Source organism: Elgaria multicarinata, chromosome 5 (assembly GCF_023053635.1).
Source record: "Elgaria multicarinata webbii isolate HBS135686 ecotype San Diego chromosome 5, rElgMul1.1.pri, whole genome shotgun sequence".
Lineage (NCBI taxonomy): Eukaryota > Metazoa > Chordata > Lepidosauria > Squamata > Anguidae > Elgaria > Elgaria multicarinata.
Genome location: NC_086175.1, coordinates 73,908,095 through 73,932,732, shown reverse-complemented (window position 1 = coordinate 73,932,732; position 24,638 = coordinate 73,908,095). Strand labels below are relative to the sequence as shown.

At 41.1% G+C, this 24,638-nt stretch overlaps 1 protein-coding gene across 2 annotated transcripts in view; it reads right to left on the bottom strand.

The window, feature by feature from the left end:
• Positions 1-7,878: 7,878 nt before the first annotated feature.
• The window catches only part of RUNX1 (RUNX family transcription factor 1), a 211,268-nt gene continuing 194,508 nt past the window's right edge, over positions 7,879-24,638 (bottom strand). For both annotated transcript variants that reach the window (XM_063127570.1, XM_063127571.1), the window contains 2 exons: positions 12,712-12,873; positions 7,879-8,786 (listed from right to left, as the gene is read on the bottom strand). In XM_063127570.1, coding sequence (XP_062983640.1) covers positions 8,293-8,786; positions 12,712-12,873 — 656 coding nt within the window. In that variant the 3' untranslated portion in view covers positions 7,879-8,292. The remainder of the gene's footprint in view (positions 8,787-12,711; positions 12,874-24,638) is intronic.

Sequence of the window (24,638 nt, the reverse complement as noted above, 5' to 3'; positions counted from 1 at the left end):
GCCTGCCTGACCTCCAGAGGCAGGGAATTCCACAGAATTCTGTATATGCAGAAGCCTGAATTATGAAATACTTCCACCTCAGAAAAGAGGGAGAAAGATTGTACAATTCGGCCCGCCACATATATGGGCATCTATGGCCTTTTATCTTGGTTACTACTTTGATTTTATTCTCTTTTAAACTTGTTTTTATATTTTACTATGTTACTGTATTTTATGGTTTTAAGCTTTGTCTTGTAAACGGCCCAGAAAGCTTTGACTAATGGGCAATCTAGAAACATAATAAATACATAAATGAGTGAAGGGGCTGTGCTACACATTACATAATGAGCGTGGCAGAAGAGGACCCATCTACACACTTCTCTACAACAACATCTGAACATCTGAACGGGGCTAAAGTTTTCAATCCAGAATTCACTGCTTTTAAATTAAGAGTGCTTGCATACTACTCAGGCTCAAACACAATAGCCATTAGTATTCCCCAATATACAACATTATCAATATGAAATAAATAGTTAACATTCTCTTCCTTGGGAGTCTGAAATTAAATCAATTCTGGAAATCCAGCCTTTTAAAATAGGAAAAAAATCTTGGCCAGACATATTGAAAAGAGATGGGTTTTATTGCAATTCCATGATACCACATTTTTAAAAGTTTGAGACCAAACATTATTTATTCTATGTCAGAAAGAAACCTTCTTTCTAAAGCCAGTGTATTAGATTTTCTTTCTAATTTATTTTACTCTTTTCTTACAAACCCAAACAATTCCCAGACAATGACTCGTACTGACTAATAGTAGTCTGTGAAACTTTTAGATGTCCCTATAACTTCAAAATAGAGAGAAAACTCTTGAAGTCATAACTTAAATATTTCTGAGAAGACCTATATGGATTTGGGTTGAGGGCATGCTCCTGCCTCCAGCTACAGCAACAGCTAAGCAACAAGAGACTAAGGCCTTAGCTAGACCTAAGGATTATCCCAGGCAAATGGAGGGGTTGTCCCTGCTTGCTCCCGGTTTCCCCTTTGTGTCATTTGGATGTACAGGGATGATCCCGGGACGATCCCGGGATATAGGCCTGGTCTAGCCATGGCCTAAAGCACACTGGGGCGGGGTGTTGGTGCTGGGTGGGATGGTCCTTAGAAGTGCTTTTGTGCCTTTCATGTTTAAGTTGCAGATACATCCACTCTTAACACTGAACTGCAACAACCTAAGATCACTTCTCAGGTGTTTTGTGTTTGCATAAAAATACGACAGAACAAAATATAAATGTGCTCTGTCAGCTAGGAAGGATGATGAGTGCTTAAACCAGTGCTTTCCCATTTAAACTACAACAAAGTGGGGCCTGATCCTTTCCCATTTGCAGCTTTGGTGTGTGTGTTCCCCAAAGCAAGGTGTTATGAGAAGGGCAGACACAGAGAACTTAGGGGAAGTAAGAAGGTCAGCCTCTTACTTCCCCTGGGCTTTTGGAGACACTCAGAAACAGCAAGTTTCTCATTGCTTTTAAGAGTTTCCAAATTCCAGTGTGAAGAGAGAGATCGAGCCTTTCCTTTCCATGGGTCTTCTGTGCCAGAAGAATAAGGTGTGGGGGATAGGGCAACTTTAAATCATAGCTGGTAACCAAGGCCACCAAACATCTGTGGAACCTTGTGCAATAAAATAGTCTTGCAATATAATCCTATGCACATATCATAAGTAAGTCTCACTATGTTCAATGGGGCTTACTTCCTAATAGATGTGTTTAGGGTTGCAGCCTTAGGGAGCAATCCAACTACCTAACCCAAGTTCATAACTCAGTGAAAGAATGAAGCAATTCAACACTTGTATACTTCTCAGTTTATTTGTCATTCACACTAATTATAATATTGAATGTACAGAAGAAATTGTGGTACAAAGAAAGCAAGTTTCCATTAGACCAAATGCAGCAGTCCAGCTGCTCTGCATGCTACTCACAATGAATTCTCCTGGACACACTGACCTTGTTATGTAGAGGAAGTGCCTACTCAGATATAGCTAGAGACATGGTGGAGAGGGGGGGTGGGGAAATGACTACTGTTTTCTTCCTAATTAAAGAAAACAGCTATCATGGGGTGGGGGGAAATAACCCCCTTCTGAAAGTGATCCAAATGACAGTATCAGGAGAAGATGTGGCAATTCCAGTACACGGCGCAACTTGGTTGTAAATACACCGAGAAAATGCTGAACTCGCGTAACCAAATACATGTTCCAATGCGGCCCTGTTTGCCACTGTGTTCACCCATCAGATTTACCACACAGTAATTTCTCATTGAAATGTGTGTATCTTTCAGAAATTGTATCTGTTACCTTTAGAATACCACAAATAACCCACAGTTGTTTGCACATTCATTGTCTCCTACAACAAAACGGTGAAGAGCTTTTGATATGCCACACGAAACCATGCTGTAACTGTTTACAAAGTAACTAAAATAAGTTTATCTTGAAACCTAAAATAATTAAGTTGGAAAGAAACAAGTCTCCTACAGTATTTAGCAAAGGCGAGTTCAGAAAAGATGTAGCAAATGAAAAATGTCAAATACTTACAAGCATTAATAATATTTTTCTATGAAGCCTTTAAAATCTATTTACATACATAAATACAATTAAGTCTCCTGACACAACCCTTTTATGACAAGTGGAAAGAAAAATGACTAGAGGATAATATTGGCCAAGGGAAATCAAGAAAACCATCAGATGGTGTAACAGGTGTTGTAAAATAAAAGGTTTATAAACAAGACTTTTGAACACTGAATAATGAATGACATTTGGGAAAAATAATTACTATTTTGAGGGAAGATGAAATTACCTGCTAGTTCTGATTGTGTGATATGTCTGTGGGAAATCAGTTTAACCTATGTATTAAAATCTTAGTTGGCAGGAATAAATAAGATCCATTTGCACCATGAGGGGAAATGTTACTTCCAGAGTAGTATTAGAGATCATCTATCCAATCTTAAAAACATTCACGTTCTCATTTATTTTAGTAGGACTTGTTTCTTAATAAAAAAATTAGGATCTCATCTGTTTAACTCAACACTGAAGTAAAAGCAGGGTTGGGAAAAAAATTAAGCCAATTTAGTTCAGTCAAAGCCAAATTGATTTAAAATGCTTTAACCATGCTGCTTTGACTTAGCTCGGCTCCTCATTATTAACCTTTATCTGGTCATAATAGGTTTTAAAAGGTGATAATATTGCCAAACACAGTTATAGTTAACAAAAGAGAACAGCCAAACATCTTTCTTGGAGAGCAAAATAAAACAATAAATCGTTTAAACCGGAACATACTTTTCTTTCAGGATTTTTTTAATCAAATGGAATTCTAATATTTAGTTAGTTTGGATATACTTAAAGACAGAACTTCTCTTTCCCATCCTGTCTGTAGAGATGTAGCTCAGTTTGTACCTGCCCTAGAGCTACTCACCCATTCTTAGGGCAGCTCAACATGTGCAGATATGCTCCTATATTATGAAAGCCACAACTTTAGAAGAAACTGTGGTACCATTTCTGTGATAAGTGTGTTGCAGCATAAAACCGAATGTGATCAACACCTAGTAAAATTAAACTGCCAAGGAAGGAATCTTTTCTCCCCCCACAAATAATAATCAGGGAATGTGTACAACATTTTCAGCACTTGATTACCAAGTTCAAATTTCTCAGTCCAAAATACACTCTCTTCAAACCCCTGGCATTTATTTATGACTAACCACATTTAGGTTTATAATTCCAGAATTTACTGATGCTGGGCTATGAGGGGGCGGGAGGAAGAGAGCTTTTGGAAAGGCAAAACTGGTTAGTCTCTTGGGTAAAAAAAATAAGTATGAATTGTGGGTATCTGGATGGGGGTCAAGCAGGTTAAATATTAGGTGCAGAGTTCACCAGGGAAAAGGAAGACTTAGCATGAGGTGGGAATAAGTAACAGATTCTAGGGAGTGCTAAATAAACTTTATTCCAGGGAGCCAAGCAAAGTGAATGAAAGGTAGGCAGAAGGAAAAAGTGAAATGCTAGATGCCATTCTCCAGGCTGGTCCTTTATACATCAGTCCACTCCTTTTTAAAAAAATGTCTATGATATGCAAAAAGGAGAAGATGGAATGGAAGTAGAATGGATGTAAGAGGAAACCAGCACACCTGCAGAAACTGAATTGTAGCTCTCTGCCATAGCAAATGCTTTGCATGCACTGGAGCCTGGGAGAATTTCCTGCCATTTCCAGTTAAAAGAACAAGCAGGAGATGACATGAAAGGCTTTGAAAAGTAGCTGCCAGTAAGAGCAGACCTAGCTTTCCTTAATCTGGGGCACTCCATATGTGGTGGACTACAGTTCCCATCATTACCTGACATGCTGGCCAGGGATGATGGGAGTTGTAGTCTAACACATCTGGAGGTCCCCAGGTTGGGAAAGACTGGAATAGACAATACTGAGCTAGATGGACAAATAGTGGTATAAAGCCATGTCCTAAGTATCTACAAATTGACTGTACTTCTCATATGAAGATGACGTGCTTAGTTAAATGTGACCTTTTGCCTCCTGGCTGGGCATCTATGGTTCCATTTTAGTCCATTTGTAGAAGATAATGGCAAACTAGGCAAACTTAATTGGGAGTGAGACCCACTGAACAACGTGCTCACTCACACTCAGTGTTTGAGTGTGGGTTGTTTTGAACCATGGGTTGTTTGTTGAACTATGGGTTAGCATGTTGTCAGAACATAGCTATTTTTTTCTGCAGGGTGGTTTATCGTGTTGTCTGAATGCAGACAGGATTGCATGTTAATCATGCAGTGTGGTTTGTTAACCACCCTAGAATCATAGAATAGTAAAGTTGGAAGGGGCCTATAAGGCCATCGAGTCCAATCCCCTGCTTAATGCAGGAATCCACCTTAAAGCATTCCTGACAGATGGCTGTCCAGCTGCCTCTTGAATGCCTTTAGTGTGGGAGAGCCCACAACCTCCCTAGGTAATTGGTTCCATTGTTGTACTGCTCTTACAGTCAGGAAGTTTTTCCTGATGTCCAGCCAGAATCTAGCTTTTAACCCTGAACAATCCAACAACAAACTATGGTTCTCAAGGTGGCTTGTTCAAGAGAACAACTCCCTTCCTGAAACAAACTTAAATTATCCAATTGCAAAACACACACTAACTCAAATAAAGCCTGAATTACACCTTCAAGAACCAGATATTATACTAATCTGAACAGGGTAGAGATGTCATTGTGTGATATTTTGAGCTTTGGCTGAGATTAGCTGAAATAATTTTTTACTTGAAGTTGACCTTACTGATGACAATGAGTTGCTTAACTCTGTAACATTTTATACCAAAGTGCTACTGCATCAGACACACAAATAATGCAAAAGCAAAATCTACAAATATATATATAGATATAGATATAGATATAAAAGAAACAAGTATTTTAAATAAGTCCAGCTGTTTTGCTGCCTGCAGCCAAGGATCTTTCTAAACCGAATCCTTTATTAATTTTTTTAAAATACCCAACACTGATTTAAAGGCCTGCTTTCAAATACTCACAAGAGTTGACCTGCAATTGTTCCACAGATTTTTTTAAAAAGGTCCATTAATTAACAACCAAAAGATATTTCTAAATCTGTTGACCTCAGCAGTTTTCATTTAATGGGTGTATAATTGCATTCCGATCAAACCTCCACATAAAATAGTGCCTAATAATTTACAGTGATGTCTGATATGTTTGAGGTGTATTAGACAACAGTGAAAATTCCATAACAACAATCAAGTTGAGTTATTACGAAAGCAAAAAGTTACAAATGGGCTAGAGGGTGGACTATATCAGTCCACCTGCTTTGACCATTACTCCATTCTCCTTTCTCAACTATATTTGGGCACAGTTTTTTCAAGATGCAGCATATTCGAGTCTGTTCCAGAATCTAAATTTATGTGCAGCTGAACTCCAAACTGGATGTGACAAGTAATCCACCCACTCTTATTTTCAACCAAAAGAAACCTCAGGCGGATGCAAGTTTGAATGAAGGAATGGTGTAGGGGAGGGGCTGCCTAACCCTCCCCCCATCATTTTTCTAGTCAAAAGTGCCAAGTTCTTTTCTCACGTATGGTAGGAAATATATAGCTATCCATATCTTTTCTCTTACAGGGTGAAAAACAGCTGGGTATGGGTGAGTGGAAAAATGGCAAAGGGTTACAACCCCTCACCCATGCCATATCTTCACCCAGACTTGCAGCTACTTAAGCTTGCCTTTAGTTGTTGTTATTTAAAGCTGTGATGAAGATATTGTGACTGTGCCTCACATCTAGTGTAGGCCTCAGTCCTACTGATTTCAGTGGAACTTGTGTCCAAATGATTGCGCTGAGCCACAGCCTTAAATAAATCCCTACACTTCCAATTCAATCAGAGCAGAATGTCCAGCTTGTGTCAGATTCTGCCCACAATGTACAGACATGGAAGTATTAAGTAGAATTTTGGTATCTAGCTGGGTTTTATTTACTTTTTGCTTCTGTTGCCTTTAAGCAGGGGTGAGCAACTTGTGGCCCTCCAGACGTTTTGGACAACAACCCATCAACTCTAGCCAGCATGCCCAATGGTGAGGTGTTATGGGAGTTGTGGGTAGGGTGCCCACATACAAACTGGCAAAGAAGAGGAAATGCAACATCAAAAAAAGAGGACAAAGGAGGATACCGATTTGCATAAAATTTGCATATATAGATGCACATTTAGAAATGATTATTATAATTCAAATAGAAGCACAGTACATCTCACTGTAGAGTGGAAGACTGTGACCGGGTGACCCGTGTGCCTTGCTCAGTCTGTGGCCCAAGTGCTATTGATGAGCAGCTTCAAGGCCCAACTCTTCCTTCTGATGGTCCTTTATCTTTAAACCAGACTTGGACTGGACAGCCTTCTAAATAGAAGATGCTTTCAAAGGAAAGGACAGTCCTTCAAATAGAGGCTAAAACATGTGTAGGGCCACAAGTTGCTTATCCCTGCCGTTTAAGGATGTTGGTGCAGTATAACATGGAGTGGAACATCCAGCTCTCTTGAAACCTGAAGTATTCTTTCTTAGACTAATCCCTGCCTCTGGTGCCCCGTTCATGTTCCATAAAATGTGTTAAAACTGTTGGGATAAAATGGTGACAAAATGTAATACAATATATTTTTTAAAAGAATGGAAACACCCTGACACTACTTCCATCATACTAACAGTTAAAAATAATTCTAGGTTCTCAACTGGACGAAAATGACTTCATTGGGTATTAAATGACTGATGAAAGTGAAATGGAGCTAAATGTAAACAATACTTCTAAATAATTAAAAGTCACATTACCCATAATTATTCCAGCCATTTTATATGTGATAATTTTAAACTTTGGTTGCTACAAAATGCATGTGCTTATCTTTCAAGCGTATTTAAATAATAAAGGTATCACACACAAAAATTCAATGCTGAGCATAAATATCGAGCAACTCATCATATATGATTTCAGTAGTTGAAAAGGACTCTAGGCTGTCACTCTTTTATATTAAAGGAAAAATTAAATTATCTCCCTGGAAGGGCTTTTTTTTCTTTTTCTTTTTTGGATGCCTTCAGCTGACAAAGTATAAGAAAAGCAAGCACAATTAAAAAAAAAATTAAAATTGTTTTGCAAAATTTTAAGGTGCCAAAAATAAAATTTAAAAAATGATATGCAAAGAAGGATGAGTTGCATCCTAAAAATAATAACAAATAAAAAGAATTCCCATATTCTTTGGAACATACAACTTGGTTAAAAAAAAATTAATTCCAGGATATAAAACTTCTTATTCACAGCATTGCTAAATCAGAAGCATTCACAGTTTCTCTCTGAGAATCTTCCTATACTTCCTTTTAACTAACATGTCAAAATGATTGATTCAACCCATTAAGATTGTGTCAGGCTTTAAGCCTCAAAACTAGATGTCAAACAAAAACACTTTAAAAAAAAAGCTTTGAGGAGCTCCAAAACTAGTTTTGAAGGCTCAACCTCTGGAAACATATTGAGTATGCATCCTTCCCCATTTCTATAGACAAAGTGAGTGAGTAGTATACCATCTTAAAATGTCATCAGCTTCAGAAGTTCAGCCCTTGGAGAAGTGTACTTTTTGGGAATATTACCACCTCACTGAGCGAGATCAGTTGGATAACATCAGTACACCATTCCTAGAAACACTGACTTCTGGACTGTTTGCTTCTTGGTGTGATCTATAAACATGGCAGCATCCTCAACTGCTCATGAGAAAACCATGGACATCAGCAGATAAAACTTCTGAACCAATAATTCAATATGGCCGCCAAACTGCTTCTTCTAGCCTTGCTGTGGTTGCCATGTTGGTAGGGGAGTTGCTGTGACTGCCTTCTGTGTCCACAACATCATTTTGGTTTGGAAGGTTGGGATTGAGGAGAGTAGATCCTGTGGAAGCATTAGTGCAAGGAGGAAGGATACGTGGGGGTGACCGATCTCCTCCAGACATCATGGAGAACTGGTATGATCCTGCTGATGTTCCATAGTAGAGGTGGTAAGAAGGGGAGCTGGTCTGGAATGGGCCGCTTTGAGCCTGAGAAGAACCTGGGTATGGAGGGGGTAGATAAGTGTGGTATCTGGTGGCAGTGGTCATGGCAGACATACCAATTCCTATTCCTGAGCTGACAGGTGTTGGAGTATAGGTGAATGCTCCCGGATAGTGCATGCGAGGATCAGAAATCGAAGGAATGGCAGGGAAAGGACGATCGATTCCTACTCTTGGATCACTGAATGCTGTTAGGTCAGAAGCACCTGGTTTGGGCAAGAAGAAAGAGAAAATACTGTAAGACATAAGACTGATTTAATTGCACGTTAGAGTGGGGGAAAACAATGATAAAGATCTGTCCTGCATGAAAAGTACCAAAAAATTTGTGTTATCAAGAATGACACCTTTGCAATGCTCTGCATTTTGGAGATTGTGTTGTAAGTACAAATTGAATGAGCAAACCACATTCTCCAGGGTACAATATTTTTCTCCCTTGTATATTACGTAATCAAAACAATTATGTCTAATTAGGGTACTAACTGGGACTGGGCAAACAGAATGTATTTTACCAGTGTTGAAACACATGTACTGGCTCCAGATCCATTTTTTGAGGCCAATCCCAGGTCCTTGACTTAATCTTTAAAGCCCTAAAGGCTTAGGAGCAAGATATTTCAATGACCATTTCCTCCTGCACAGGTATTAAGGTACCCATTGGAAGCCCTTCTTGGATCCATCCATCAGCTGGGGTGAGGTGAGCATGGATCCAGGACAGTGCTGCCATTAGGGCCAGACATCAGGGCCAAAGTCCAGAAACTTGTAGCCTGGTTCTCTGCAGCAGGACCCTGTACTCCCTACAAAGAGTTAGGAACAGCTGATGGGGCTGCAGCAGTAAGTCACGGTGTATTGTGAGAGGTTGTTGACACCTGAAGAATGGTATGCAACACATGAAACAAACAAGACAGGCCATATTTGCCCTGTCAAAGTACAACCGACTTTTACCCTACAGTTGGATGACCTAATACAGGGGAGGGCACTTATATAGCTGTGTAGATAGAGGTGAAAAATTGAACATGTACAGCTTTTTAAAATTCTTACCTGGCAAGCTCCATCTGCCCAAATACTTCCACAACTGCTAAAGGTATATGAGCTCAATCCTCCCTTCCATCTAATTACTTAAGATGAGCTATTATAGGGGCAGCATAAGATAGTCAGGTAGTGAGAGAAAGCCCTGACAGGCTAGATTTTAGGGATGTGACAAATACTGAATACACCTATTTGGTATTCAAGGGAAAAATACTGTTTATGAGGAAGCTCTGAAATATTTCATGAAAAAATCCCAGCAACTGGGGATGTTCACCTCCCCCCATATTGCAGCCACTGTTCCTTGATTTTCTGCTCCTTTTGTGCATTTCCCCCTTTGAAAAGGGCTTTTCCCTCCTTCACTCTGATCTTGGCTAATCAGGCATCACACAGAGAATGTAATGACATCACAATCCTATGTAGCCAATCAGAGTTGGTTGTGTGCTGATATTGCCAAAGCCAACAAAGCTAATTTAGAGTGAGGGCAATGCTTGTGGACTGTTCAGATGGTTGTTCCTAACCAATCAGGAAAGTGAGGGCAAGGGCAGCCTATTCAGGGCAATTCTTCTCGAATGGCCAAACACTTTTGTTCATTTGGCATAAGATTGGCTAAGGAAGGGGCACCATTCGATGTAGATGGAAGTGTTTGTGAACATTGGGCTTCCCTCTCTTTTCCTGATCCTCCCAACCAGCTACAAATTTTATGTTGCCTGCCGCTGTCAGAAGAGACTGAAAGACTGAAGTATTTGGGATTGAAAATATTCCATATAACATGATCCATGTTTGAAATGATGGTTGAATTTCAACACTTTCCCTCTGTTGATTGAAGAACTTTCATTCGCCACCTCCCCTCCACCCCTCACAACAGATTAAAGAGATAATGGCCTCTTAAAAGAGAGCTTCTAGACAGGCTCCAATTAACAGAGACGGTGGCTCCTCTGTCTTGCCAGCTATTACAAGGCATTAAAATAACAATAAAGAAACCTTTCCTCATGGCAACACCTCCTGAGACGCAGTATAGAGTCTGCCTAAAAGGAATGTGTATGTTCAGAAAAAAAAGCCTCAGTAGGTGGGAGAAAGAAACAAAAGCAAGCTGCACTGTGCCTGGATTAAAAAAGGCACTGCAGGGACAATATGGTAGTGTCAGGTTCTGAAAACATGTCAGCCCAGCAGCTAGGCCTCTTTGACATATTTCCACAGTTTTCTCAGACAATGTCTGTGACATGCCATTGTCTTAATTCTGGATGTGCCAGATATAATCATCATCTGTCTTTCTCTTGAACCATGTAACTGAGCATCTGGACATCCCGCCCTAGCATATTAACTTTCAGTGTTGGCTGTAAAGAGTATTGCCACATTTTTTTACTCCCTAGTAGGTTTCCTCTGCCCTCAGAAGCTGTGTGATAGGCATATAGGGTGATGACGTTGCACAGCCTGGAGTACTGTGACAGAAGCTTCATCTGCTGATCGTCTGGTTGCCATGCAGCAGGTAAAGACCAAGAAAACATGCTAGAGAAAAGGCGGCCATACTATCTGCAAGGCACCTGAAGGATGCTTTATGCTGGCTGCCCCTCAACATCAGTGGAAAAGCTCACATTTCACTTCCTAATCTTGGTTAATTGTTCTTGACATGATCCATACTGTTTAATCATTCAAATATAAAAAGCTATGTTATGTCTCCTATTATTTAGTCAGTGTGTGAAACTATTTAAATATATATATATATATATATATATATATATATATATATCAAACACAAACTTCAAATTTGTGTTCTTTCTTCCTGCCAAAAGGAGAAACTGACTTTGGGTTATAAGCACTGCGAGACATTCAAGAGGCAGCTGGACAAGCATCTGTCAGGGATGCTTTAAGGTTGATTCCTGCATTGAGCAGGGGGTTGGACTCGATGGCCTTCTAGGCCCCTTCCAACTCTGCTATTGTATGATTCTATGATTCCATGATTCTATGAGGTGAATTTAGTGAGGGATTATGAAGATAAGAGGTGCTTAATGTGTGTACAAAATGGTGTTTAAAAGTCTAAATCATCATCCAGATGCAAAAGTGGGAGAACTTCTGCCCTGAAAGGCAGCCAAGAAATATTTCAAATAAACAAATAAAAGTTTAATTACAAAACCAGTTTCATTTGCTTCAGGACAAAACCCATCCACATAAAGTCTTAAAAGCAAGGAAATAGCAAGTGAAAAGATTTTTTAAAATTATTTTCCTCATGGGCAGATTCCATGCCTCCACAGGAAAATCACTTGTAAACATGCTACAAACTCACCATTCATCTGACTTATGTTGCAACTGGAAATAATTCTGGTCAAACAGAAGTGAGTAAATCCTAAAACTGACAGCTTAATATGAGGTTGGTGCGTTACCTCTTAGTGTTATTTACAATGTTTTCAGCTGTGTTCATTGAGGGAAAGCCAGCAGACAAAACAATGGTATACTGGGCATGAGTTTTGTGAAAGCATATTTTTGCATGTATTTATTGTTACATGTGTATCTCACCTTTTTGCCTTCAAGGAACCCAAGGTGGCTTACAAGATCCTTGCCCTCACCTATGAGGTAGGTTAGGCTGAGAATAAGTGACTGGCCCATGTCACCCAGTTAGTTTCATGGCCCAAATGGGGACTAGAACCCAGATCTCCCGAGACCTAGTCTAACCACTACAGCACACTGCTTCTCCATAAACCCTGATCTAAATGTGGAAGTAAGTCACTTATTTGGTTCCAGTTCAATGTGTTTTGGGTTGGGGTGCTAATCAATCACCACAGCTACTGAATACTTGACAGATTCAAGTCCAATTACTGATGTCTTTGAGATAATGTATATATTATAGTCCCCATAAATGAGGAAAAAGCAACGGCAATATACTTAGCTGTATTTGCTCTCATTCAAAGGGCTGGGGAATACAAACGGGAAGAATGGTAAAGTACTAAGACCACATGTGCCCATAATGATGCTTGAAGATCCATAAGAGAGGGATTCAGTGTGTGTGTGTGTGTGTGTGTAGGTAGGTAGGTAGGGGGTGGGGGAGTTGCCTGCTGCACACCTTGAGAATCCTGGGTTTAGCAAGATAAACCAAAAAAACTTTCCTAGACTTACTTGTCAGTCGGCTTGAAAGTTCTGCAGAGAGAGATGTCATCCCACTAGCCCTTCCAGGTGAAATGGGTGTTGCTGGATGAACTGAAGGAGTTGCAATTGATCCCAGATATTGATAAGACGGGTCATAAGGCCACGGAGGAGATGGCTGAAGTTGCCTTGTATCTGATATGGGGTGGGGGAGGTGGAACAGTATAAAGAATTGTTAATTTTTTTTAGCCATATACATCAGACTTTATTCTTTAAAGCAGAAGTGAAGCACTAGCAAATTTCTAGTGGACCACCGAGTGCCTGCTAGATGCTGAGATTTGTGCAAAGACCCTATGGAAAGAATATGCCTGCTGATTGCTGAAGTATGATACAATGTAGCAAGACTAGTGCTGTGCTAAAAATTTCAATTATTCCATTTTTGGCATTTCGTGGGAGTGGGGTGGGGGAAATGAAAATTCTGACAAAAGAGGTTGGGAGAGACGAGAAGTTTGAAGAATTCTCTCCTTGGGGAGGGGGACAGGGTTTCTACATACCTTTTTAAGTGTAAGAAGTTTTAAGGAGTCGTCTTTCTATTTTTTTGTATTTTTAAAAAACACCCCCGGCACTTGCAGGAGCCCAAGAGTTCTTCCTGAATGCCTATGGGATAAAGAGAGGTCACATGATCTCCAACAGGCATTCATGAAAAACTGCTGGGCTACTCCAAGTGCCAGGGTTTTTGTTTTTTTTTAAAAAAATAAAAAATAGAAAGAAGACCTCTCAACAAGCTGGTCCCCTCCCCAAAGGGAAAATTTGCCAAAATTCTCCCCCTCCCTGCAAAAGAGGTAAAAAACAAACTAACAAACAGGATCTTTTGCAGGGAGAGAAAATGTTCCCAAAAAATGGGGGCAGGATTCGGTACAGTACTAAGCAAGGCACTTATTTTCAATGGGCAATATCTAATGTGACATGAGTGCTAACGTAAATTCTATTGTGCCGACCTCTAGCACAATACCCATAGCTGGGCAATGGGTTCCCCCAGACAACTTATCACACCAGCTAATGCTATTACTTAGGCACTAGAGGTTGCTTATTGCCCATCAACTGATTGTTAGGATCCACCAGTCCCTTGAAATAACCTGAAGCTTGAAAGGATGTGGAAGAGAAGCCAGGCAACGTTATATAGTAGATTTGTATGGGAGGCACTATTGAAATGAGCTGTAACATGGACAGCAAAAATTCACTGATCAGAGATGCCTGCTCCCCCCCACCCCCACCAAACCTCTCTCTCTCTCTCTCTCTCTCTCTCCAGGTATCACTTTGTTGTATTTCTCCAAATCCGTTTCTCAGCCATACCTCAATCAGCCATAGCAAAATCATAGCAGATCCATTTGTATTTGCAGAACATGTTTTCTCGGGAACTGCTGTGCTAATCAGAAGGGCCATTGTTGATGGCATTGCACTACATAGTTCAATGGGACATTTGGACATTTATTTCTGTCCTATGGATCCAGGAATTTGGGGGCTATCCTTGCAAATTACATGTTACAAGTGGAATTACAAGTGGAAACAGAAGACCCTGCTTGGACAGATATCAAACACTGCGGTGTCTCTGGAAGTCTGGCTTGAAGAACTCAAAATTGCAGTGACAGCTGAGCAGCCACTTTGTGGTCTGCATTTGTTAGCGCTTCTGCACCACTCAGGGTGATGACAAACGCACGTCCTTTGAGCAACCCAAATCAAAGGAGCCTGTCTTGGGTTTGTGCTCAGTCCAGTTGTAGCCAGTTGTGACTACACTGAAAATCTATGTGGGGGTAGAAAGGGAGGGAGATTAGGCCAAGCAAGCTGCTTTTGTCAAAGAGAAGATCAGAGGAGGAAAGCCTGCATGCCAGAGTATTGGAAGTATCTATAAGCTTTGTTTTCAACTAGCATTGCTGGAGACCAGAGGCCTGCTGCCAAAGAGTGGCTAGTGATTTCAAACCAGTATGTGATAGTTTAGCTAGGAGTGGTCCATGCTCACCATTCACTCTCTCTTATTTCTATGTTAACCTGTGATTCACCCCCAACCCCACTCTCCCCACAAAAAACCTGCATGAAAAGTTATATTTATAAACATTTCCCTCCAGAATACACACTTTAAAACGTATTTTAATACAGTTTTTGAGCCTAGAACTCTGCCAGAACATTTGGGAAGTGCAAGAGCCAGTAGAGAAGTAAATTATGACCCATTTCTTAGAGCACTTCCTCTCCAAAGCATACTTTTCTAGGTGTATTTTTCTAGCACACTTTTCATTTGTTTAACTATCCAGGATCAGAGAAGTTTAGCCAATGTCAGAGGTCTTTTGAGCCAATCGGTACCAAGAGTCTTCTTCACCAGCATTGCTACAATATATTGAATACATTTTCTGACATTTTTGGACACCAAGCAAACAAATCAAATTAGAAGATTAACCCTCCCTCCCTCTCTTCTGTTGGCCTCATCAAGCACATCTTGTCATTAGATGCATAGCTAATGCATAATAACAGAGTGCATCGTACATTTCCCCCCCAATTTAAGAGCGATGAAAGTAATGGGATTGAGGCTCATTGGGTCAGACAGCAAAACAGGTTTTCAGAAAGGTTTAAAAGGAGATTAAAGGCACAGAGGGAGGGATCCTCTGGAGCAGGGCTGGCCTAAGGTATTTTGCCGCCTGAGACAAAGGACAAGATGGCATCCCCTCTCGTTCCATGTACAACAGCTGATTGGACTGGCAGTTGAATCTTTCTTTGACATTGGCAATGGGACAGATCATCCACCACAAATGAACAGGTCAGGCCAGCTAAGGGATGCAAGGCAGACCATGCGGCCCACAGCCCTCTCTCCTCCAACACCTTGCTGCCCCTTCCCACCATCTGCTGCCTGAGGTGACTGCCTCACTCTGCCTAATGGTAGGGCAGGCCCTGTTCTGGAGCAGCCTTTTTCAACCTGGTGCCCTCTAGCTTAGCCGACTGAGGGATTCTGGGAGTTGCAGTCCAACACACCTGGAGGGCACCAGGTTGGGGAAAGCTGCTCCAGAAGATCCTCAGAGTTACTGATTTGCACAATTAGCAGCCTATGTACACTACTCTCGGGGGTGTGTGTGTTCTCCGGTGAATGAGTGCTACCCATTTCTGCCTTTCATAGTGTGAGAAAGTCTATGTAAACAGTTAATTATTGCAATAAAACACTTCATTGTGAGAACTAAAGTACCATAATTTGCGCCATGCTTAGCTAGATACAAGTTCTCGGCCTCCAGCCTCACATTGAGCAAGCTATCGGATACGAAGTGCTATACCACCATTCATGCCTGGTCATGTTTTATCATCACAAAAATGTTGCGTTTGATTTCTTTTAAAAAAGCACACACACACACACACACACACCCATAATTAAGCAGTGCATATGTTGCTTAATATTTAATAATTTCACATAAGTTTTGATTTGTAAAATAAAAAAGGGGGCAGCTCCAAAAGTAGAAAAAAGACTTGTACACACTAATGTCGAAATCATCCACATTTTTGTACTCAAGATCAGAATAACTGGATGGAGGATGCCTTCCTTGCAAGCTACTGCTGCCTATGCCCAGCTTTTATGAGGACCAGTAGGTGGCAATAGAGAGCTTCTTGCACAGTCTTCTGCCGCTATTCAGTTGGCACCTAATCAATGCCATTCAGTACAGCAGTAGCTTCACAGTGCCACAACATTTATATGTACTTGATGTTTGCTTTGTACTACATTAAGCTTTAATCTGATATATCCACAAAGAGGGTGCTTTCATACATCCCAGATCTAATATGGCCAACCTCTGCTGTTTGGCATCCTAAGTGTAAGAAGGGGTTTGCTGCTGAACGACATGGCTGAATGGGATGAGAAAGCAGCACAACATGCCAAGGACGCATTACATGAAATCTCCCAGTGCTTAGAACTGCCTTCCCCATCCCAGCGCCCAACAGACATGCTAGACTACAACTCCCATCATCGCAAGCCAGCTGGCTGGGGAAAATGGGAGTTGTGGTTGGGGAAGGCTGGCTTAAGACATCAGGCTGAAGCAAAGATCTGAGTGAAGTTGGAGCACATGAAATTTGCAATCCAACAGAGAGCATACCAAACAGCAGAGTATTTGAATTTCACGGTTATTCAGTGCATTGTACCAGGGTGTGTGTGTTTTTTAAATCAACCTGTCAATGCCTTTCCTTTGACTTGTACAGCCCCATGCTGCTGCTGGGTCATGACTTACCCATGTACTGGTCATTTTAGAAGGAAAAGTAGTGGGAGTGGAAGCTTTTTCTGGAGAGAGATGGACTGTGAACTGAATACAAGACTATGTACTTTATCTTTCCTATGCTTAGGATATTTGTACAGCCTGAGCAGTTCAAAGTATGGTAAGCACTTTGCATAGATTCAAGATAATGGACTCTTAAAGTATGATGATGTGCAACAACATCTAAAGTTGTGCTATGCCGTTTGCTGCCATAATTTAACCGGGAGTTAAAATAAAGCCAAAATAGTCAGAGAAAGCCCAGGTTTAACACCCACCATCTCTTCCAGGCTGTCCCAAGTCACTTTGTTACCTGAGGTGAAGGACAAGATGGTGCCAAATCCCATTCCATGTAGAAAAGTCAATTAGACTGATAGCTGAGCTTTACTTTGACAATGGCAGGAAGAAGACTATTTTTTGGAGCAAAGAACATGCCACGCGGTACATAGAGCTCTGTCCACTCCCCACCCCTCAGGATCTGTCCCCTGAAATGATTGCCTTACTCTGTCTAATGGTAGGACAAGACTTGAAGGCACACGACCTCATCCTGAGATGCAAATTGTAAGAAGAGTAGTGAAGTGACAGTTAAATGTCTGCATAATGGGGGAAAACAAATATAATTTATGGCTGAAACAGCACTAAAGCCTTACTTAATGGGTTGAAAGAAGATTACACTACTCAGTATTTTAAAACTTTTCTCAAAATCCTATTTTTTGACATTAAAAATGTACAAGTTTAACACACACTCTGTGTATTTACACATCTACACATAAACACTTGAATGCTCTTGCTAGAAAGCATGGAGGCTGCAGGATGCATCTGGAATTCTTACTGTAGTGTGTGCGGCTTACAGGCTCAAAACAGAACCATAAAGAAGGCTTTAAAAACCCACGGGATTTTAAGATGTGACTTCTGTGTTGCAGCTCACAGTTCTGGCAATCTGGAGTTGCTATCAGTGCGCCTGTGTGACTGCAAGGAGAAGACACGTGAGGGCTCTATGAATGGCAATCTTCTGATTTCTTTGGAGACACAGGCTAACTTTGGAGCAGGATCATTTTGGCATTGGCCAGCTCACAGGGGTTAACTCCAAATCAGACACTGCCCTCTCCTTTGCATTTATAGCGGGTGAATGTGATACAATGTGATACAACACATTGTTGGAAGTATTTCTAAAACACGAGAAGCAGGATGTGAGTCAGTACTGAAGATGATATGCCAGTAACTGGCAAGATGACAGGCCTCCTTTGGAAGAGATTTGCGCCAGCGTAACATTGAAACCCATGTCCAAAGAAGCCCTGCAAAAAACACTCTTTCTCTCTCTTTTCTCAACGCCTATTTTCCAAAAAGGAATGTTCAATTAAAGGAGTGGGAAGAGGTGACACAAGCAAGCAATTAATTAGCCACATATCTATGTTAATTAGATTCCCTTGATAACAAGAGTCAATTGCTGCTATTATACGATTCAGGAAAATTGCAAAACTGTTTTCATCATTGTAAACCAGCAGAAATGCCTGCCAAACCCATTCTGCCAAGAACTGTAATTTCTTATTATCTTTTCAATTGTTTTAAAAGGAGGTAAAAAAACAAAACAAAAACATGCGTACCTCATTCTTTTCCTCAATCATTTTTTGGGTATCAGCCCAGTGATTTGTTTATTTGATTTATACTCTGCCTTTCAATCAAGAAAAATGGCACTCAAGTGCCTTGTCCAACTCCTAGGCCTCTCCCCATTTCATCTTCCCTCAGGTTTGAGTGGTTTAGCACCTTCTTCATCTTTTTATTTAACACCAATTGCTGGGGAACATGGGTGGGAGGGTGCTGTTGCACCATGTCCTGCTTGTTCATCCCTGGCCGATGGCTGGTTGGCCACTGTGGGAACAGAGTGCTGGACTAGATGGACCCTTGGTCTGATCCAGCACAACACTTCTTATGTTCTTAACCTACTTGGCTTCCTGCTGTTTCCTCATAAACTAAATAATACCCATGGCCAGGTTCTGCAAAACTTGGTGCCTACTCCTGCAGGTACTTCTCAGCACCTCCTGCCTTCACACCAAAGCAGTCATCTCGGTGCTATTTTATATCACAAATCTCAGGCTAAAATCTACTTGGTGCTCCAAACAATGTGTGTGAATTCTGCTTGCCCCTCCCCAACCAGAACTTGACCCCCTAAGATTTACAGTGGCTTTGGTTGATGGTAGGCTTGGGCACCAATTCTGAGCATCCGCTCTTTTCTTTCCACAACATCCTTCCATATGAATAATAAAATCAAGTCTGAATCCTTGCCTAATGCAGTATTTTGAGCAGCTGTGTCATTTTCCGGGAGCTAGATTACTCAGGGCTTCAGAGAAGGTGGGGCTTTCACCAAAGGACAACTTCATCTCTGGGAGCAGCAGACACACAGTACCAGCATTCCTCTTACCTTTCACAGCTGAGACACCAGGAGCTGGAAAATTACAGAGCCAGCAGTAAAATTCCACTCTCGGCACCTTTTCATTATGGAGGCTGCTTTTGCTAAGAACTTACAGCTTACGGTGGGAGGAAACCCCTGCTTTGGAGTTTCACATCACCTACCTGATATTTTATTTCCATATAAAAGTATTTCCGACTCGCCTTCCAGGCCCCAAAGGGCCCCTTGGTGATTTACAATTTAAAACTTTAGAACAATTTAAAAACTTTAAAAGAACTTCCCAATGGGAAATACAGATGGGTTGTGGGAGTGGGGCATAACGATTTATGGCTTATCACAATTGCTCCTTTTAATGGAAAATCCTAGCAGCTCCTGGGTTGCCTCGAATGGAGTCCAGCTGCAAATGAAACAGACACTGTTGGTGGAACAGAATCCTCAAGTCCCCCTGCAGCTTGCCACACACACCAGAAAACTGACCCAGAAGGTAGGGAAACAGGCTCATTAGGTCTTTAAAACTCTGACGTTCTGCTAAAGGTTGGGTTGACTCTTCCTGCTGACTCTTTCATATGGAAGTAGAAATCACTGCAGATAACCCATTAGCTACACTACAACTTCCACCACCCCAGCCACCTAGGTTGGCTGGGGATGATGGGGGTGCTAGTTGAACGCACCTGGAAAGCATCAGGTAGGCAAAGGTGCACTGATTTATAAAATTCACAGGACGTGGTGGGTTTTTGAAAAGTTTGACTTGCGTGGCAGCCTTGAGATGACCTCATTCAGCCCTTTGGTTGTGCTTCCTCATATAACTGAAGAGTACACATGGTAATGGTGCACATCAGGTTTCAATATCATTGCCAAAGTTACTTAGGCTCTTTTAAAAGGCACTGGTACCTTTAAGCAGTGACCTCATGCCCCGATGTTTGCTTTTATTTTAGAGCTGCTGTGGTTTTACAGAGGCATTAAAACCTTTTGAGAAGTCCTGGAGACGCTTGGCCCTTTGAAATGACTTTCACAGGAAACTGAAATTAGTCCATTTTAAATTACATCTAGAGTTGCATCAAGTCCTCGGGATCCACACAGCAAGCTATAACTGCTACGTTGCCTTTGCCTGTCATTTTACAGAGTCCTCCAGTATTTTGGAGATTCTTCTTAATGCTAGCTTTTTAAAATCACAAAGCTTGGAAAGTTTTATTGGACTTTCTAGTCCCCTTTAGTTGTGAAGCAACTCCTTTGCATCCTGAAAGTTCAAAGCCAAAAGCTTCACCATATTAAAACCTTAAAACCTTAAAAACTAGCAGGTTATATGGGAACACCTGACATGATCTCTCTCCACCGACTCCTGTTTTCTTTTCCCAGATCTGCTAGTACTGATGTGAAAACTGTGATTCTATATCCGGGAAGAGCTCAGACAAGTTGTTCTACACCAAAATCTACAACAGAAGCATAATTAATTTGAGAGGTATTTATTTACATACATTTTGTGTTGCATTTTCCAGTTCGCCAGGAGAGCTTAAACCATTACTTGCTGCAAAAGTCGTGAGTAACATATGTTGCCCAAGATTTCTCCTTATATGAGGGGTGGGCAACTTGTGGCCCTCCATATGGTTGTTGTTGTTGTTTTTGGCGGGGGGATAACAAATGGAAGACATTGTCAATTGGAAACACCTTCCCCATGCCCAGGTAAAATTCTGTGTTTGAAGCACAGTGATTGCACAATAATAGCCTAATCTGGAAGCACCACAAAAACAACGGCCCAAAAACACCAATAAGGAGGAGGCGTGGGAGAAGGGGAGAAGTAGCCTCTTTTCATACGTTCATTTTCAAATACATGGAAGAGAAGCACCTGTGCAAAGAAATGTACTTTGTTCTGTAGTGCTGTTCTGTCGGGGCACAGAACAGCTGAACCATTGCCAAGGAAAAAGAACATGAACAGAGTGTGTGTGTGAGATCCCTGAATGTCTGCTATAGTTATTTCTAATTTGCCACTGACATTGCAAGCTACAAACTGCAGCACTCACTGAGCTGTCTAAATGGCAATTTTGCAATGGATGTGCTGCTCTAGCAGGTTAGTTAGCTGAGAGGAAATATAAACCATCTCTCCCACTGACTAAGCACACTCCTCCTGCCTTGGTGTCTTGCCCTCCAAGGAGTAGGGCTATATTCTATGGAGACTCTACAGTCTTACAGTACCCACGCCACACAGGTGAGAAAATGGAAGATTTTCTCATTGAGATTATAATGTTCTTTGCCTTGATATTAATATTTAAAAAACTACTTGAATGGATCCTAAGGTTGAAAGGTCTGACCCTTAATGAAGAGCTGGAGTTCCAGACTCTTTTTAAAGTCCAGCACTTTTAAGATGCTCCCTTAGAATATGCTGCATATCTCGAAGTGGGAGACCTTGAGCCTAATCAGAAAGTACATGGATACAGCTGAATTATTTTGGTATATATTTATATAAACTAACATGTCACTAGTTGCTGGATTCATCTTGGGAGACTCTCTTTTTCAGAGATCTCTGCAGGCATTACTGCAGTATTACTTATGCTGGGCAGTTTGTGTGTGTGTGTGTGTGTGTGTTGTTTTTTATATTCAAGGATCTCTATTCTCTTTTATCTCCTTTGAAAAAAGAATAACAACATAAACTGAAACAACAGAATCCAGTCTTCGCCTAACCTTTGAGCACTGGATGAATGGAATACCCTTGGGCATATTCTGAAGTCACACAACTTTCTGACCAGATATGCCACATACCAGGTCTCCAAAACCTGTTGCCCTCCAGATGTGTTGGACTACAACTTCCACCATGCCTCAGCCAACTGTGAGGATGGGAAGAGTGCCACCACTGCTACAAAGCAAGCCCATAAGACAAACGACCCAGGAAAAGAACCAATGATTTGTTGTTGGGTTGTGAACTCTGGGTTGTTTGTGATTAACAACCCAGAGTTAAACCACAGTGCAGGGTTCACACATAACAACAACTAGTGATTTAAGAACAATCCAGGACTGAACAACCACCCATACTCAACCTGTACTCTGGCTTGTCAACATATATAAACCAGGACAATACCTGTTATTGGTCTTACTAGCCTTTTACATTACTGGGTGTTCAATTTACACATACATTTTTGGCTGAAGTCTTCAAAGAAATGATTAATTTTTAAAAAAGGGGTCACATCAGGATATTTGTAAGCTGGCTAGGTCTAGAACTTCTTTCAACAAAACTGTGTGTTAATTACACTACAAACAATTTGCTAACTAATTAAGGAACTGTTGGTCCAATCAAAGATGATTATCACTTTACTATAGTATATTGTATTGAGACACTTGCCCAGCATAGAACAGATAATTCAACTGAATCTACTGTCAAACAGGTTCATTAAATGACCTTGAATTGAAATATGAGAGAGGGAGCAGGAGTCGCTCTATCCGCATTCTCCACATCATGCATACATTTCAGCTGGAACCCAGTCACTTTTGTACATGCTTAGTTTGCCCTCAAATATTTCCCACTGCCTAACAAATCAAAATTCTTCCCCTTCACACCATCATTTCATCCACACAATCTACAGATTCTACAGCTTTGCCAGCCTAGTTGGCTAACTGGGGTGGGTGGGTAGATTTCAATTTCTGCCAATATATCCTACCCCAATTCTTGTCCATGATATGTAGTGTCAAACTAGTCATGTGGTCTCCCTCCCGACACAATTAACAGTTGCAGGAGAGGAGGGATCAAGATTTAACGTGCCTCGATTTTCGTCTTGGGGTTGGGTGGAAGACAGCATTAAGGATCAGGGCCATGGCACACATTACAGGGGTTTCCCTCTTCCTCCCATGAGGCAGTCCTGATTGAAATTGCTCCCCCTCTGCTGGCTTCAATTGAAGCCTCCAGGTCTAATAGTGGCTTATGGAGGATTGTCATTGGGACTGCAGTGGAGAAGCAAGAATTAAACTTCTCCCCATGGTGCTGGGCCCGATCTACACCAAGCAGGCTATAACACTTTAAAAATGGTATGAAAACGGTAAATGTAATGTGTCCTGGGCCTGAACAGTTGTCATAACCATTATAAACCGTTATAAGCAGTAGTGTAGAACCAACCCCAGTCTCAGTCCTGATCACTCCCTGCTCCTGCTGTTAGTTAGAAGAAAAAACAAGACACATCAAACGCCAAATCGCACTTAACATCATGTCTAGTTTGTCTTATGGACAACGTGCTTTGTGGAAGTGGCAGCACTCTTCCCATCCTCATGGCTGGCTGGGGGATATTGGGAGTTGTAATCCAACGTATCTGGGGAGCACAAGTTGGGAAAGGCTTCTATGGATGAAGGAATTTGAACAAAAGTCTCTAAAGGAAGTCATGAGGGCACACACCCTAGTAAAATTCATTGCACAGCGTGAACTGATTTGGAGCATATGTCTGAAGAGCAGTTAGTGTAAGGCTGAAAATCTCATGAGGTGTTAATTCCCTTAAGAAAGTCATAGCAGCAAAGAGGCTGAAGTGGATGTGAATAAATCTCTGCAGGCAAGAACAGAGTGATAATGATGACAACATTGCCTCAGGTCAGTGTCTGAAAGGTTACTCCTGAAGATGCAAAGCAAACTCATTACACAATATTACATCCTCTCGCTCATAAGCAAAAAAGGGTTGCTATCAACCTTGCCTTTCATATCCTCAGTGGTCCTCTCCCCCTTGTCTTCTACAGCTTTAATGTGGGGAAAAACTCCCTTTGTGGAATTTGCAGTGGGCTCATTTGCTACAAAACACTGACCTTGATGTGAACTAATTAGGATTGCAATAGTTAAATAATACAGGTTGGGAGTCGGAAACTTTGTGGGTATAAAAGGTGCCTTTGAACATAACAGTTACACTTTCATGATCTCATCCCTAGAGCTCAGGAGGGAAAAAAAGAGAAATACAAACCAATAAAGAGAACTTCATCTAGGGGCATTCTATACACGCAGCCGATTACCATCCCAGAAACCCTTATTCAGGGCACCAAATGAAATGTAACTGGATTCTTTTAAATTCCAGTATAGATCATGATAAAAATAAATCTTTTGGTAATAAGTAGACCTCTGATGATCTAAAGACATCCTGGTTCATTTTATTGACTTAGAAAAAGTAAATGTTAAATCAAATGCAAACTTCATAGTTTTAACAGCTGAGGTCACCTTGGGGCGGGGGGAGTGTTAACAAGCAGAGTAGTACAAAACTCCCTCCAGTGTTCAAGCTTGCTTTACAAGGAAAAAATAAGGTCTTCCTCAGATGCTGTAATGC